General features: G+C 33.3%; 1 protein-coding gene across 1 annotated transcript; it reads left to right on the top strand.

Moving 5' to 3' along the window:
* Nucleotides 1-6,227: 6,227 nt before the first annotated feature.
* LOC133202974 (uncharacterized) lies at nucleotides 6,228-13,555 on the top strand (the record flags this gene model as incomplete). The annotated part of the gene is given in 5 exon segments (XM_061338826.1): nucleotides 6,228-6,436; nucleotides 10,790-11,070; nucleotides 11,531-11,761; nucleotides 12,307-12,372; nucleotides 13,116-13,555. Coding segments are annotated over 5 exon segments (1,227 nt in total), but the record flags the coding sequence as incomplete, so codon positions are not given.
* Between the last annotated feature and the right edge of the window lie 750 nt (nucleotides 13,556-14,305).

Raw genomic sequence — 14,305 nt, 5'->3', positions numbered from 1 at the left:
AAAAGAGGGCGATAACAATGTAATATACAGCTGAAGTCCCGGTTTCGATTCCCAGTCCAGCCATAAATTTTCTCCTTTCCTCAGTTTCCTGTTACATCTGAAACCGCTTAACTTGCATATGAACATAATTTACAAAGGCCTGATAGAGAATTGTTTCTTCGAGAATATGTAGTTGTATTCTTGAAGAAATGCACATGTGTTTTATTGATGGTCAGTATACGATTTGTAGCCAGGAAATATCCAAAATTAAGTTCGAAATGTTTTTATTTTTTATATAGTACAAAATCCTGGAGAAGATTACAATTGGTAGCCAGTCTGTTGTTAATTGAATCGAATTTGACCTTTTTTGCAGTTAAATTCAAATTGCAGTCATTTCCAATTAACCATTGAATTAAAGCCAACCATGACAGACAAATGAATGGAAGGTTAATGAACCTCTTCTGTTTTCCACTATATAAATAAAACTGGCTCATTTATATTTGTTTAATCTCTAAAATTCACCTGAATTCAATGTATCCCCCCAGTAGATAACAGTTTTATGACCTTTGAGATCGGCAAATCAGCGGACCAGAAGCGGTTGGTGGAATAAACATAGTTTCCTGTAGGAATCAGTGGCTCGTTTTACAAAAGAACTTACGACTAAGACCAAAAACTTAAGTTGATTGTAAAATTTTGCAAAATTAAGGATTCTGTTTAAAATTACTAGCGTAAAAATATATTTCTACATTCCTCTTAAAAAGATTAAAACCATTTTCAGTTTAATGTAAATTAGAAAGTTATAAGCAGAATAAACGTTTGGTCTTAGTCGTAAGTTCTTTTGTAAAACGGGTCCCAGATTTTACCAACTTCCTTGTTCGACGGTATACTTTGATTAACTGTATATACATGCATATATAATAGTTTGTACTCAGAATTCATATCATTATATGAAATTATACTTATATACTAATATTTATTTTCAAAAATATATTTGATATACTTAACAAATACTAGAAAAGAAGAAATAATATTCTTATCTGGCAATCCACAAATTAAAATTTTGTCCCGTCGAATGAAAACGATTCCAGTATTTTATAAGTATATGATTTAGCCAATAATGCATTTTCAGGTTCATCCACGGAAACAGACGGGGGGGGGGGGGAGGAGGGTTAATGGTGTCTTATTTTCATTAATTTCAAAAGAAATGTTTTGGAAATTCCTATGATCAAGAACAACAAAGACAAAATATTTTATATTAAAATTCAAGCATCATCATTAAAGTAAAGAGTCAACCTCGCGGACGTTATTGTGATTTCTCTTGTGAAATTCAAGTTATAATTTAAATTCAAGCAACACAGTCTCTCGTGACCCATTCAAAAGTTTAAGGTTAAAACCAGTTTTGATAATAAAAGATATTCAGCAGTAAACAGTACATTGATATTTAATGTACATGTACTCTTTTTTAACAATGGGACACTGCTTATTGTGTACTGTAATGGTGTTTACATTACATGTGCATGTTTTTTCAAAGAAGATAGTTTTAAAATTTCATCGAAAAGATATTTTAATAAATGATTCAGAAAACATGAATACTGATTAAAGAAGTTTGAATAAGTATAATAATTCTAGAGAAAGACTGGGGTACATTGAATTCCTGAAATTTTTTTCAGTGGTAAAAACTGAAAAGTAATATAATTTATTTTTCTACGTACATGTATACAGAAAATACAACTACATGTACTTAAATTCCTAGGTATACTTTACCTAATCCTTTTGCAGTGCTAGTCTCGTCCAGTTTCGCTGTAGTCTCGCAAGAGTTGTTGTAAATTCTTCGGGTATAATATTTTGCTGACCCCCCCCCCTCCCCCCCAAAAAGTAAAATTTAAAAAAATAAAGAAGTTTCCAAGCATACACATGGTTTGATTTATAACTTGATTTCCAGAGAGTATTATAGTAAAGGCAAAAATAAAGGCTCGGGTTTTCAGATAAGATAAAAATGGCTTCCTCAAACACAAAATGCAGTTGCATGCATATATGATATTTCTCAAACGAATATGCAAGCATAATGATATGCTTTATATGTTTTTTATAATTTAGATTTATGGTATACGACCACAATGCAGTGGTTTGTTTATATTTAATGTAACTCAGGTCAGCAGCGTGTCCTGTTGACCTTTTATTTCGTCAAAATCCTCAGCGCAATCATATTTTAAAGAATTAAATTCGAACTTCTGTTGGCAACTCAAGCTATCAGAGCTTTTAATTCTTTGAGAATGTATTTGCTTGTAGATTATAAATTGATGGATAGATGTAGTTTTTTTTTCTGAACAGATTATATTTTAGGCCTTTGTTCTACTCGCGGTATGTAAAATAAACCTGATGGAAGCTTAAGCTGCTGGTAGGCTATATACCTCGTACGTACAATACAGTCTAAACCGGCTTGTCCGTCTCGCAGTGTAAGCATTCCCTCAATGTGGAATTAAACATTGTAGTAAACTAATGACAATTAACAATGGCTTGTTTATGATCGTCAGATTTTCATGGAAGGGCTAATCAACACGTTGATTGCTTGAACACGTGACACACGTCTGGTCAATGGCTGTCTTTATGATTGACGTGTTCGATTTATTTTGGATCCATATCTAACAGGAAACTCTATTAAAAACATACAACACACATACTCTTTAAGTTTATCATAGTTTAATTGGTACCGCAATTCCATTCAATGATGACCTACAAGAGTGGTGGATGATTTCTTTTTCAACAAAAACAATTTTAAGGCAAGTGAATTTTTTTTCTTATCTTTCTGAAATAATTTATAAATAAAAATGATAAATGATCAACAAAACGTTCTTTTACTGAATATTGGATCTGCCTTAATGAAAGATTTCACGGAACACGGAGGAATGATTTTCACAGCAATATCAATTTACAAATATTTGAAAAACAATTTGTTATTGTGTACATGTAATTCATTTGTTTGTGTGTGATTAATTGGGGTTTAGAATTTAGTACCAGTGGAATACGTTGTTCTGATAGATTTTAAAAATACATGTATTTTTATTGTAATTCTATGCTGCGTTTTATTATATAAGAGCTGTATATTTCTTGTATATTTCTTTATAATTAAGGACCCCCCCCCCCCTTCCCAAAAACTAAAATGTTAATATCGCGGAAAAAAATGTTAGAAAGAATGTTACAGGCAACTTTTGGATGCTTCTTTTACTTTTGCAAACCGCAAAAAAATAGAATAAATAAATTAAATAAAAAACAAAATAAATAAAAATAATTTTTAAAAAATGAAGCTCAGAAAATACAGTATCTCTAGTGCGGTATTAAATTGTTTTGTTGCATTTAACTTTAGTTAACTCTTACAATTTTAAAATAAACCACAATGTAGAACTAGAGACTATTTCTTGTAAACCCTTATTTTTTATGCTATCTTCAAAGAAAAATAAATCCACGAATTACTACAAAAAGTTGTTGTTACTTATTTAGCTTATTTAGATTTCATTAATATAATCGATGCAGTCTCTAAATACTCGATTTATTCATCTTTGCAAATTCGCATGACAATACCTATATTAGTACACAAACGTAAGTTTATATTAAAAAGGTTAATCAACCGTCATGGGACATGTTTTTATCGAAATTCTTTAATTCACATTAATTCTTCTACTCTTTATCCGTATTGAAGTTCGATTCAAATGGGTTTCAATTTCCTCCCTGCGGCTGTGCTAATTCTAGCGGTATTTATCGTTGATCAACCATTTATAAATCCACTAGATTTTTCCAGCATTAATCAATGGGAAAAGTACAGAATTAATGAAAATGTAGAATTTTCATGCTGAGATATTTATTAAGAAGTCCTGGAGGAGATATAGTCCATTTCTTATGTAGCTAATCTAACTTTTGGAGAGAGAGAGAGAGAGAGAGAGAGAGAGAGAGAGAGAGAGAGAGGGCTAAGCAATGGTGACATTCATGTGGGTTAGAGGGTCTTTCCTTAATTTTCCACCTTTAGCTTCTTTGGGTTTCTATTGTTGCAGATTTCCCTATTTCAACTATTTAACAACTTAACACCCCAAAATGAAAGTGTGAAGAAGATAATACCGGTATTTAGATTTACGTCATACCTACATGTATATCATTCTTTGTGTCGATAATAAGGCATAGCAATAATTATTCTAAAACACATAAAGGATTTTTTATACTAGAAATTAATTCTAGGTATTCATGGTTAAATTTTCAAATCACTTATTACTTACAACAACAAAAATCGATATTTAATTCATGCAATACATGCTGATATGTAAGGAGTGGCAATTACAGATATTGAAATTTGAATCTAATGCCACTAAAATCCGACATTACGGGGGCCTAAGTATGTGCATTGATTTCCGAGCAATATGAATCAAATCCCGACAATTTTTAATGGAAATGGAGGGTATTGTCCATAAAAACAAATACTACGAGTGTTAAAAGGTCACAGCTATATAGACTCTTGATTTACCATGAATATGTCTGCACTTTTGTCAACTTGAAAACAATGAAACTTTCATTTATTTTCAATAATGTGTACAATTTGTCTTTGTTTTCTGTTCAGATGCAGAGAGTCTTATATTGCGTGTCCTGCATTATGATAACCATAAGTAAGTACACTTTTTATTTCAACTTTAATTTGAAATATTTAAATTACTTTACTCGTATTTAAAACATTTTTTACAAGACTTTCAGGTTTATATAATAGTTATCTTAAATGAGTTTTTTTTTTTAATATAATGAAAAATTGTTCATTGTCTTTTTTGTATTCTCAGCTTGATCTTCAACAAACCCTTTTCAATTTTATCTACAGTTGACACAACCTACATGTAACAAATAGAACATTGATTCAAACAAAAAGCCAAGGTTTTGTCTGAAAAGACTTCCTCCTCAAAATAAATGATATGTCGTACTTTTCTTTATGAAGAAATCATATCTGATATATGACATATAATTCACAAATAAAGCTATCAAAGTCATGCTTGGGTTTTCAAAAAGTCAAAATATAGTTTACATTGTAAATCGGAAAGAAATCTTCCCAAGAGAGCAAGATAAAAATTTGCCATAATACATGTATTTTGCAAGAAATGTGATGCAAATTTAATTATAATGGATTCAATTTTCACAAATTCATTTCGTCTAAGGTTAGATTTGAACGACAAAATTGCCCAAAATTTTGAAAAGGGAAATGTGAGGAAAGTTTTTTTTTTAAATTCTTCGTCAGGAAGGATTCATTTTGTTGAATTTACATAATAGAATCTTCTTATAGACGTGTACATTAAAACCATTGTTCAAATCCGAGTCTCTTAGAGTAGTGTGTACAGAAGCAAGGAAAACAGAGTGGGGCGATAAGGTTAAGTAAAAAATACATTGAATTGATCTTACTCCTATATGTGGCAAATAGTTTGTTTGTTTGTATGTTATTTAACGTCCCTCTCGAGAATTTTTCACTCAGAAGGAGACGCCACAATTTGCCGGTGGGGGGCTACAAATTAACCTATGCTCGGCACTTAGGGCCATCGGGCAGTGAGGGATCTTTTTTGTGCCAACACCTACTGCAACACGGAACCTCGGTTTATACAGTCTCATCCGAAGGACTGGTCTCCACGTCCCACAGTGGATTCGAACCCGCGACGTAAGGATCAACTTCTTACTTCGCGACTCTAGAGAGGACGCTCTAACCACTGCGTCACGCGGGCGACTGTGACAAATAGTAGTAAATATCTAAAATCGTGAAATTCATGTATTGAGTTCTACAAAGTTGGTTAAACATTAAAAATTCATTAACCCCCCCCCCCCCCTGGACTTAAGCAGTTTGCATAATTACTATTTTATAATGAACAGTTGTCCCTATAATAAATATATTGTTCCTGTCCCTTGGGTTATCAGGGTTTGGGCTAAGTTGCTAATGCTGGTATAAGGAAAGGAATAAAATTATAAATATTTCTTAATAAATAATCCTCTAATTTCTTGACTTTCAAGAAGGTTAATTTTTGCATTGTGATAAAATACAAGGCGTTTTCGCAAAAATTGTAGATTGTAGAATTAATGCTACATGGATCCACATTTCTCGTACCGGGGGTGGGAGGGTGTAAAAATGGTCATGTTTTGGGAAATTCTTGGTGCTCGGATGACCTCTATTTATTCCTGGGTGTCTTTCTTGTTTTTGTCAACTTTGATGCAATTTTCCACATGAAATATATATAAAATAATTAATATTCTTTTAACTTTCCATGAATATCTTGTCCATTATAGCCATTTCGATGTCATTACCGAAATGGACCAATCAGAGATTTGTTTTTACTATATACAACGCAAACCACACCTGGAACGAGGCCAGAGAAATTTGTCGCAACAACGATCAATGGTTACTGTCTATGGAGGATAGAAATGCATGGTCCATGTGGAAACTTCTTTTGTGAGTATAGGCATGTCGTGGCTTACATGAGTCTAGTCTGTTTTATCTCTATCCAGTGAAGACCAAAGGAACTTAAACAAGTTGCTGTCCTTTAAAAAAAGACTGCAATACGTGGACCATATGCATGTGTTTCTAAACGAAATTCAAAGAAAATTTCCAGATTTAGTGATTTTACAAAGGTGTAATTAAATTTAATTTTTTTTTTACATGTATCTTGTAATTTTCATCGTTATTTAAGTCTGCTTAATTAGGCTGTAATGTTAAAAAAAATCATGACCTTGAAATGATGTGAATATGAAATGTTGATCTAGGTATCTACATGTATCACAATTGTAAAGTAGCCTTTAAAATTAACAATAGAATTAAAAGAGGCTTAAGCGTGCAGGTATCGTAATGGTTGAATTTTAACTCCATTGGCGGATCCGGGGGGGGGGGTTCGGGTGATGGACCCCCTTTATTTTTGCAGGAAGAGAAAGAGAGAGAGAATTTTCTTCTGTAATGTAGATATTTTTACGTCTAATATTTTCAATAAAATAAGTACTCCAATCTCTGCCCTTTCTGCACTCTAGATAGAGTTTTGCTTATTGTTATCCTCCGTGTATCTTCACAACCCCGGCCCCGGGCCTCGACAACCCACACGAAACATGAAAGTTTTTAAAAAATCGAGGCGGGGGTAAAAAAAATCGGGGCAGGCGGGGATGAGAATCTAGGATTTTTTTTTATTATGGCCTTATATACTCGGTCAAAGCTCATTTTGATATCATCGGAAGATTCCGGCGAACGTACATAGCATCTTCTAAAGTAACTAACTTTAAGAGGGAGTATCCATAAGAGAATATTTATCTCCTTATATTATGGAGATATTTTAATCAATGAAGAGAAAGGTTCAAAATGTCCCCGTAGTATGTGGGGAAGGGGGGCTCACTTTTTCTTTAAAAAATAATCTTTCGTTATAATTTGAATATATAAGTTTTGATTTGCAATGGAAGCTCTCCCGCACCTTTTGTTGCGGGAAGGTTCAAAATACGGAAAATCAAACATTTAAAAGAAATCAAAATGTACCGAAAAGTTAGACGAAGCCCCCCCCCCCCTTTCCCCCCGAAATAGGATTTTACAGTGTGGTACACAGGTTGATATTTAAATTAATTTATTTAGTTTTGCTTGTCAACTCTTTTTGGAGGTTGCCCCCTTTGAAAACCGTTGCTACGGGCTTAAATGCAAGTGCCTGCGGTGTGACCTAGAACCCCCCCCCCTTTTTTTTCAAAAACTGTTGTATCCGACCCTGTAGCACTAGAGGGTCTCGGCACTAGAGGGTCTCGAGTTATCTAAAACGATGCTAGGTTAACGATTAACTCGATCAATTTAAAAACAAAAAAGATTAATGTGTGTGTGTATGTTTTTTCTCCGCTGTCTCTTTTTAAATAACGGAATGGTTAATATATACAACACCTGCAATCGTAACTTCTCGGCAAAACAACGTATTTTACCGAGCTCGCCAGAAGGTCTGAGAAGATGCGATTGACAATCTCATCGCACTTGTGTAGACCTAGGCTATTTGGTCTTGCAAGCACAGGTGTGTGCACTGTTTGCTAGTGACGTTTAGACTGGTGACGGTATTTGCTACGGACATGAAGAACTATACATCAGTTTCATATATAACATGTGCAGTTTTTTTTCTAGTGAAAATTGGAGTAAATTAAAAGTCGAATATTTTTGATATGGGGTTATCCATATCTATTCTTGTTTCAACGATCGTCAATGCATCCATGGACGAGTTCATTGGTTACTCTGAAAGGTGGCACAGGTTAAAATTTCGTTAAGATTTTCTACAATGATCTGCCTACTTTGAGTGATTGTACATTCATAGCAAAATTGTTATTTAAAAAATTGGGCTTTTTCGATATATGTAATCTATAACGGCTGGGACTTGACATCTGTACTGAATTTATACGGAAGATATTCTATCACTGGAAAGATAGATGGTACACGACAGATCTGTAGTACACAGAATTTTTATTTTTTGATGTTTCTCCCTCTCCCCCACATGGAAAACGTTTCTACAGGCCTTTATCATGTTTATCAAGCTATATTTGGATTGCTGTCTATCAAATTATTTTGCGAACCTTGATGCACAAAACTAATGCCGGTAACCATGGTAAAGACTATCTTTTAAAACTTAGTGGTTAAATTAAGTTTTTAATTCAACATGCTCAAGCTGTTAATTAGCTATCTACTCGTATATAAATTCTTCCTACTTATTTGAAATGCTTGTACCATAGAATTTAGTTTGTATATAAGGATATACATGTATGAAATTAAGAGAAATTCATATCTTGGTTACGCCAAAGAATGCGTAAACACGATGTGCAGATTTTTGAGCGAGGTTTGCCATTGATTGGCATATTCTAATTCAAAAGGGCGAATTGTTTTAAGGGCAAGTTGTCTTAGAGGCGAACTCTCTAGCATTCTCGCGCATGCGTAGCCTGACGAAAGCCCATGGCATCCGGTTTAACCCCGCTTTTTCTGCGTGGACCTCAGGGTCCACGCAATTAATGCGCCTTAAATTGATGCGCTGGAAATATGTCATGTGGCCATCTGTCTGTCTGTCCAGTTCAGTTCAGTTCAGTTCTTTATTCCGTGGGAAGTACATCCCATAGGCATTACTGTACAATATAATATATTTATCAGTTACATACATAGTACAATATCATGATATACACTTACAAACTTGTGATACATACATTCTATTATTTAGCTAATTGTTTTAAACATTCTAATCGTAACTTATTAGCATGATATATATATTTACCTAACTGATTTACATCTTTGGTATTTGTACTACAAAATAGTTGTATTAGTTTAAAGACACTTGGTCTTCGGGAGTAGTAATGTTTGATGAATTTGTCTCTTAAATCATGAAAAACTGGACAAATGAATAAAAAATGAAATTCATCTTCAATATCATTTAAATTACATAAATCACATTTCCTATTACTCCTTATTAAATTTTCATACCTTCCCGTTTCTATCTTTGAATTATGTGCTGAGAGTCTAAAACAAGTAATTGTTTTTCTGTATTTTACATGTATAGATTTCTTTAAATAACCTTGCAAACAAAAATAGTCAACTAAATGCTTATATAACATGCATTTTGGTGATCTACATATATCAGATATAGCTTTTTGTTTAAAAACATCACACATTCTATTGTATGTTATGTCTAATATAATACTATCTTTTTTATTAATATGGTACAAGTCACCTAAACCTAGAGTGTACATTTCATTTTTATACTCATAATCCAGGGGTCTTTATTTTCCACCATATCTTGATAACATGCACTCAATATACAATTATTACTTTTTCTTAATTTTAACCAATATTGTAATATTCTGCGCTTTCTATATATATCTAGTGGTATTCTACCTAACTCATAATAAACAGCACTACTGCAAGTATTTTTTCTTACACCAAGTATTCTTTTACAAAAATTAATATGCACTCTTTCAACATCTTGACCTTTATGAAACCCCCATATTTCAGCTCCATAACATAACACACTTTTAACATAAGTATCAAACACATTAATCTGAGTCTCAACATTGAAATTTAAATCTTTCATTTTACTATAAATACTAAACATTGCCTTGTTACCTTGTGTAGCACAATGTTTCTGTGTGGATAAAAATTTACCATTATAGTTAAATAACATTCCTAAATAGTTAAATTGATTCACAACTTCCACATCGTTACCATTATATGTCTGTCTGTCCAGAGTGCATACACATTTTTCTGATTATTTTATTTCAATGAGATTTGAAATACATGTAAACTACATTAAACAAGTGGATTCAAAAACTCTACTCTCCAATTTTTTTAAAATAACGAACAGTGTTGCCACTGTCACTTAAACGAATGTAAACACTTGACTTGCCTACATGTATATTTATTAAAATTCTAATCCTATATTATCTGTTTTAAAGAAATCTTACACGAACATGTACAAACCACACCATTGGTACAACATTGGTAAATGTACCTCTTTCTTAATTTAGTGAACACTTGCCGCTAAAAAATTCTCCACTCTTTCAGAATTATTTTATTAATCAGTTTCACCGTAATAAAATAAATTCTAGAAGATATTTTATGATAGGTTCAAATACACTTAATTCTCTTTTCAATAATTTATCATCTCGTGGAAAACTTCTACAGATTGCAAACTACAACCGAGAAAAAAGTTCATATGGATAATCTATTCGAATGTGTGAGAATCAAAGTACAAATATCTCAAACGACTCTTTAAATCCTGAAAACCAGTCATTGACGTCTTTGCTTTTTCAAACCTATTTTCAGAATTCCAACCGAGTCCTTACCCCGAAGACTTTATGAATTGAGATACTGGATGGGTGTGCACAATAGAGATCCAAACAACAAAACTGACTTTTACCATGACAACTGTTCACACGTGACCTATTTGGAATGGGAGGACTCTCCTAGATCTTCATACGTCGTGGGTTATCCCTGCGTTTTATTTGATGTATACTGGGTACCTTTTGGTTCTAATATACACAAGTACTGGCTGGGCGAGTCTTGTGACAAAGAACATAACTTCGTTTGCATGAAGTTAATGGATGGTAATTTGACACTTCTCTGAGCATCTTATGAAAGATAATAAATGGGAGCAAGAGGGGTACTATACCTAATATTCTTATTTATACTTAAGTGTTATTCTTATAGAATTACTGCCTATAAAAAAAACATTAATATAACGTAGAAGATATAACTATATACATGAAATTAACATGCATAGTTGCAGACATCTTCCTTTTCTTTTTGGTTTTCACGGGCAGTTTTATTTCAACTATTTTTATGACAGAACATAACCGCTTAAGTAAGACCTCTGTCAACGTACATATAATGATAAATGAGTTATCAAACAGAATTTAAAATTCAGTTAAATTTAAATGAAAAAGGAGAGAAAATGGACCTTGCTTTAAATAAAAACAAAAAGAATAAAAAGAAAGAGAAATTTTCGATCGATATCTAAGCTATAATTAGCATCTAGAAACCAAAAACATCGTTTCTTTTTCAAAGAGCTACCTTGTGTCCACTCTTGCAATGAGTCGGTATATCTTGCTCCGCAGACAGATGCGGATTGCCGGGCTTACTGTGGGCAACTGCTTGGGTGTAGACATCGGTTCCTGACTTTGGACGATTTTACCGTCTGCCATATAATAAGGTCTTCATTTATCAACAACGACCCCTTCTACAATATCTGTTACCTTCCGGAATTGTATTCTGGTATACAATACTGTGACCCACAAGGTTTGGATACTTATCTACTTGTATATCAATAAAAGCGTAAACGTATTTTAAAATTTAATTTTCTGTCTTATTTGGTATCGAGTATCATTACTGCCATCTTCAATTAAAGTCATATATGGCGTATTTTTATAAATTCAGACTAATTAAAATTAAAAAGATCTTTCAATTTGTTTTATTACTTTATGTAAAGATAGGACTTTCCTGTAAATTACACAATCTAAATCAATCACGTTTCGAAGATATTAGAAATTTAAAACAATAACCGATTTATTTTCCGACTCCGCAATTAAATAACAGACACAGTTTAAAGTCAATTTGACTATGGAAAACATGAGGTTATTCAAGTTCAAAATCTGTGAACATTTTAATTTGAACGTAAATAACAAATAACATTTTTATCTACACTTAATCTCTTTTTTATTTTTTAGCTCAGATACGCCGTATATACAGTGTAGCTTTAATTGTGAGAATATTTTTGTTGTACCAGGTTAAAGATATATGATGCATTACAAGTTTCATTGATGTTTGAAATACAATTTTCATAGGTTCCTACAATATGTCCTACACGACTAATAAAGAACCGAACGTCACCGACCTGTGTGCAGAACCAGGTGAGTATATAATTTCATGGTTATAGTGCATTTTGCCCCCTTAATCGAAGATTGGGGGGTATATAGTTTTTGCCCTGTCCGTCCGTCTGTCTGTCCGCAAAATCTTTAACATTGCCAGTAACTTTTGATTGGTTGGAACTATGGCTTTTATAATTCACATCATCATGTGTATTCCTTGTGACAAGACCTTTTTGGATACCATCATACTTGACCTTTTGACCTTGACCTTGGAGTTTGACCCAGTTTTGCAAAATTTCACCCAACTTTAACCTTGGCCATAATTTTTGAACAATTGGTGCTAGGGCTTTCATACTTCATATGTGTAATTCTTTTGACAAGACCTTTCTTTGGATACCATCAACTTTGACCTTTGACCTTGACCTAGGAGTTTGATCTACTTTTGAAACACTTAACCTAGGCCAAACTTTTGAACGGTTGGTGCTAGGGCTTTCATATTGCGCATATGAAATTCTTTCCATGAATACCAGCAACTTAGACCCTCTGACCTTGACCTAGGAGTTTGACTTACTTTTGAAAAACTTTAACCTTGGAAATAACTTTTGAACGATTGGTGCTATGGCTTTCATATTTCACATGTGTATTTCTTGTGAGAAGGCCTTTCCTTGGGCACCATTAATTTTGACCATTTGACCTTGACAGTGTTTCACATACACATCTTGTTTCCTCCAAAGTCTACTCGTAGATTAACAACTCTCTTACTGTAACTGAAACCTTTGCTTCAGATACAACAACTGAAGTTGTACAAACAACAACAGAGGAGCTGACAACAATAGCAACAACAGAAAGGACAACAGCAAAAACGTTATGTGAATGTCCGTGCTCCTTGACAGTAAACATGACGGACTCCAATTTGACATTGGCGGAAAAAGTGGAGCAACTGAAGAAAGAGTTAACCGTTAATAAAAGAAACACTTCTGCACATAGACGAAGCAAAATCAGCATAGCGGATCATAGAGTTTCTGCAACTAGCATAGGATCTCTGGGAGTGGTCATTCTTTCAGTAGTTTTGGGTTCTATCTGTCTGTTGGATCTAACAAGAGTGAGGTGTGACAAGATAACAGGGAAGTGTAGTAAAAGAAAAAGTAAAAGGATTGGTGACAGTAAGGATGTATCACCGAATATTAAACTCATAAAACTAAGGACTTCGTCCACACCTAGCTGAACTAACGCTTATATACGTATATGTATATAGTGCTATGAGCATATTATTTAAGGGGTGGGGGGTGTACATTTGTACTCTTTGTATTAGTCTGTTTAGCCATATCTTGATTTGCCATAATATTGTGTTCATGGAAAAAGGCACTAAATTTTAAATTATTAATTAATTATTTACATGATATATTTACAAGTTATAAGCATTGTTAAGCCCCGCCAGGAATATGGCTGGGTCATATACATGTAGGCCTAATATTTTTTTATGTCAGACTTCCGTCCTTCTGTCTAGCTTTTGTCCCGTACGTCCGTCCGTCACATTTTGCATTTAGCTCAGTTTTAAATAAACTGTTCCAGATAACCAAAATTCATAAACTGATACATATTGATGAAAGTTATTCAACTTTGGCAGAATTTTCTGACCTTCCCTCTGACCTTGACCGCATCATTCCCTATTTCGTATTTACCCCAGTTTCAAAGTAACCATTCAAGATATTTTTGTCAAAACTCATGTACTGAAAAGTATTAGTGGGAGCTATTCAACTGTGTCATAATTCTCTGATATTGACCTTCCATATGGCCTTAACCTCAGCAAAGCTTATTAAATGTGTTTAGCATATTTTAGAAGAAACTTTTCATAAAAATTTCATCGAAACTTATCAATTGATACGTTTTGGTGGAGACTATTCAATTCTGTAATATAATTTTCTGACCTTGACCTTCCCTATGAATTTTGACCCCACTTATCTATTCGTCATTT

The sequence above is a fragment of the Saccostrea echinata genome, unplaced genomic scaffold, assembly GCF_033153115.1.
Source record: "Saccostrea echinata isolate AGI-Se365-2 ecotype Australia unplaced genomic scaffold, CSIRO_AGI_Sech_v1 ptg000047l, whole genome shotgun sequence".
NCBI classification, from domain to species: Eukaryota; Metazoa; Mollusca; class Bivalvia; order Ostreida; family Ostreidae; genus Saccostrea; species Saccostrea echinata.
Note: the sequence above shows the minus strand (reverse complement) of the source record. Positions and strands in the feature narration are given on the sequence as shown.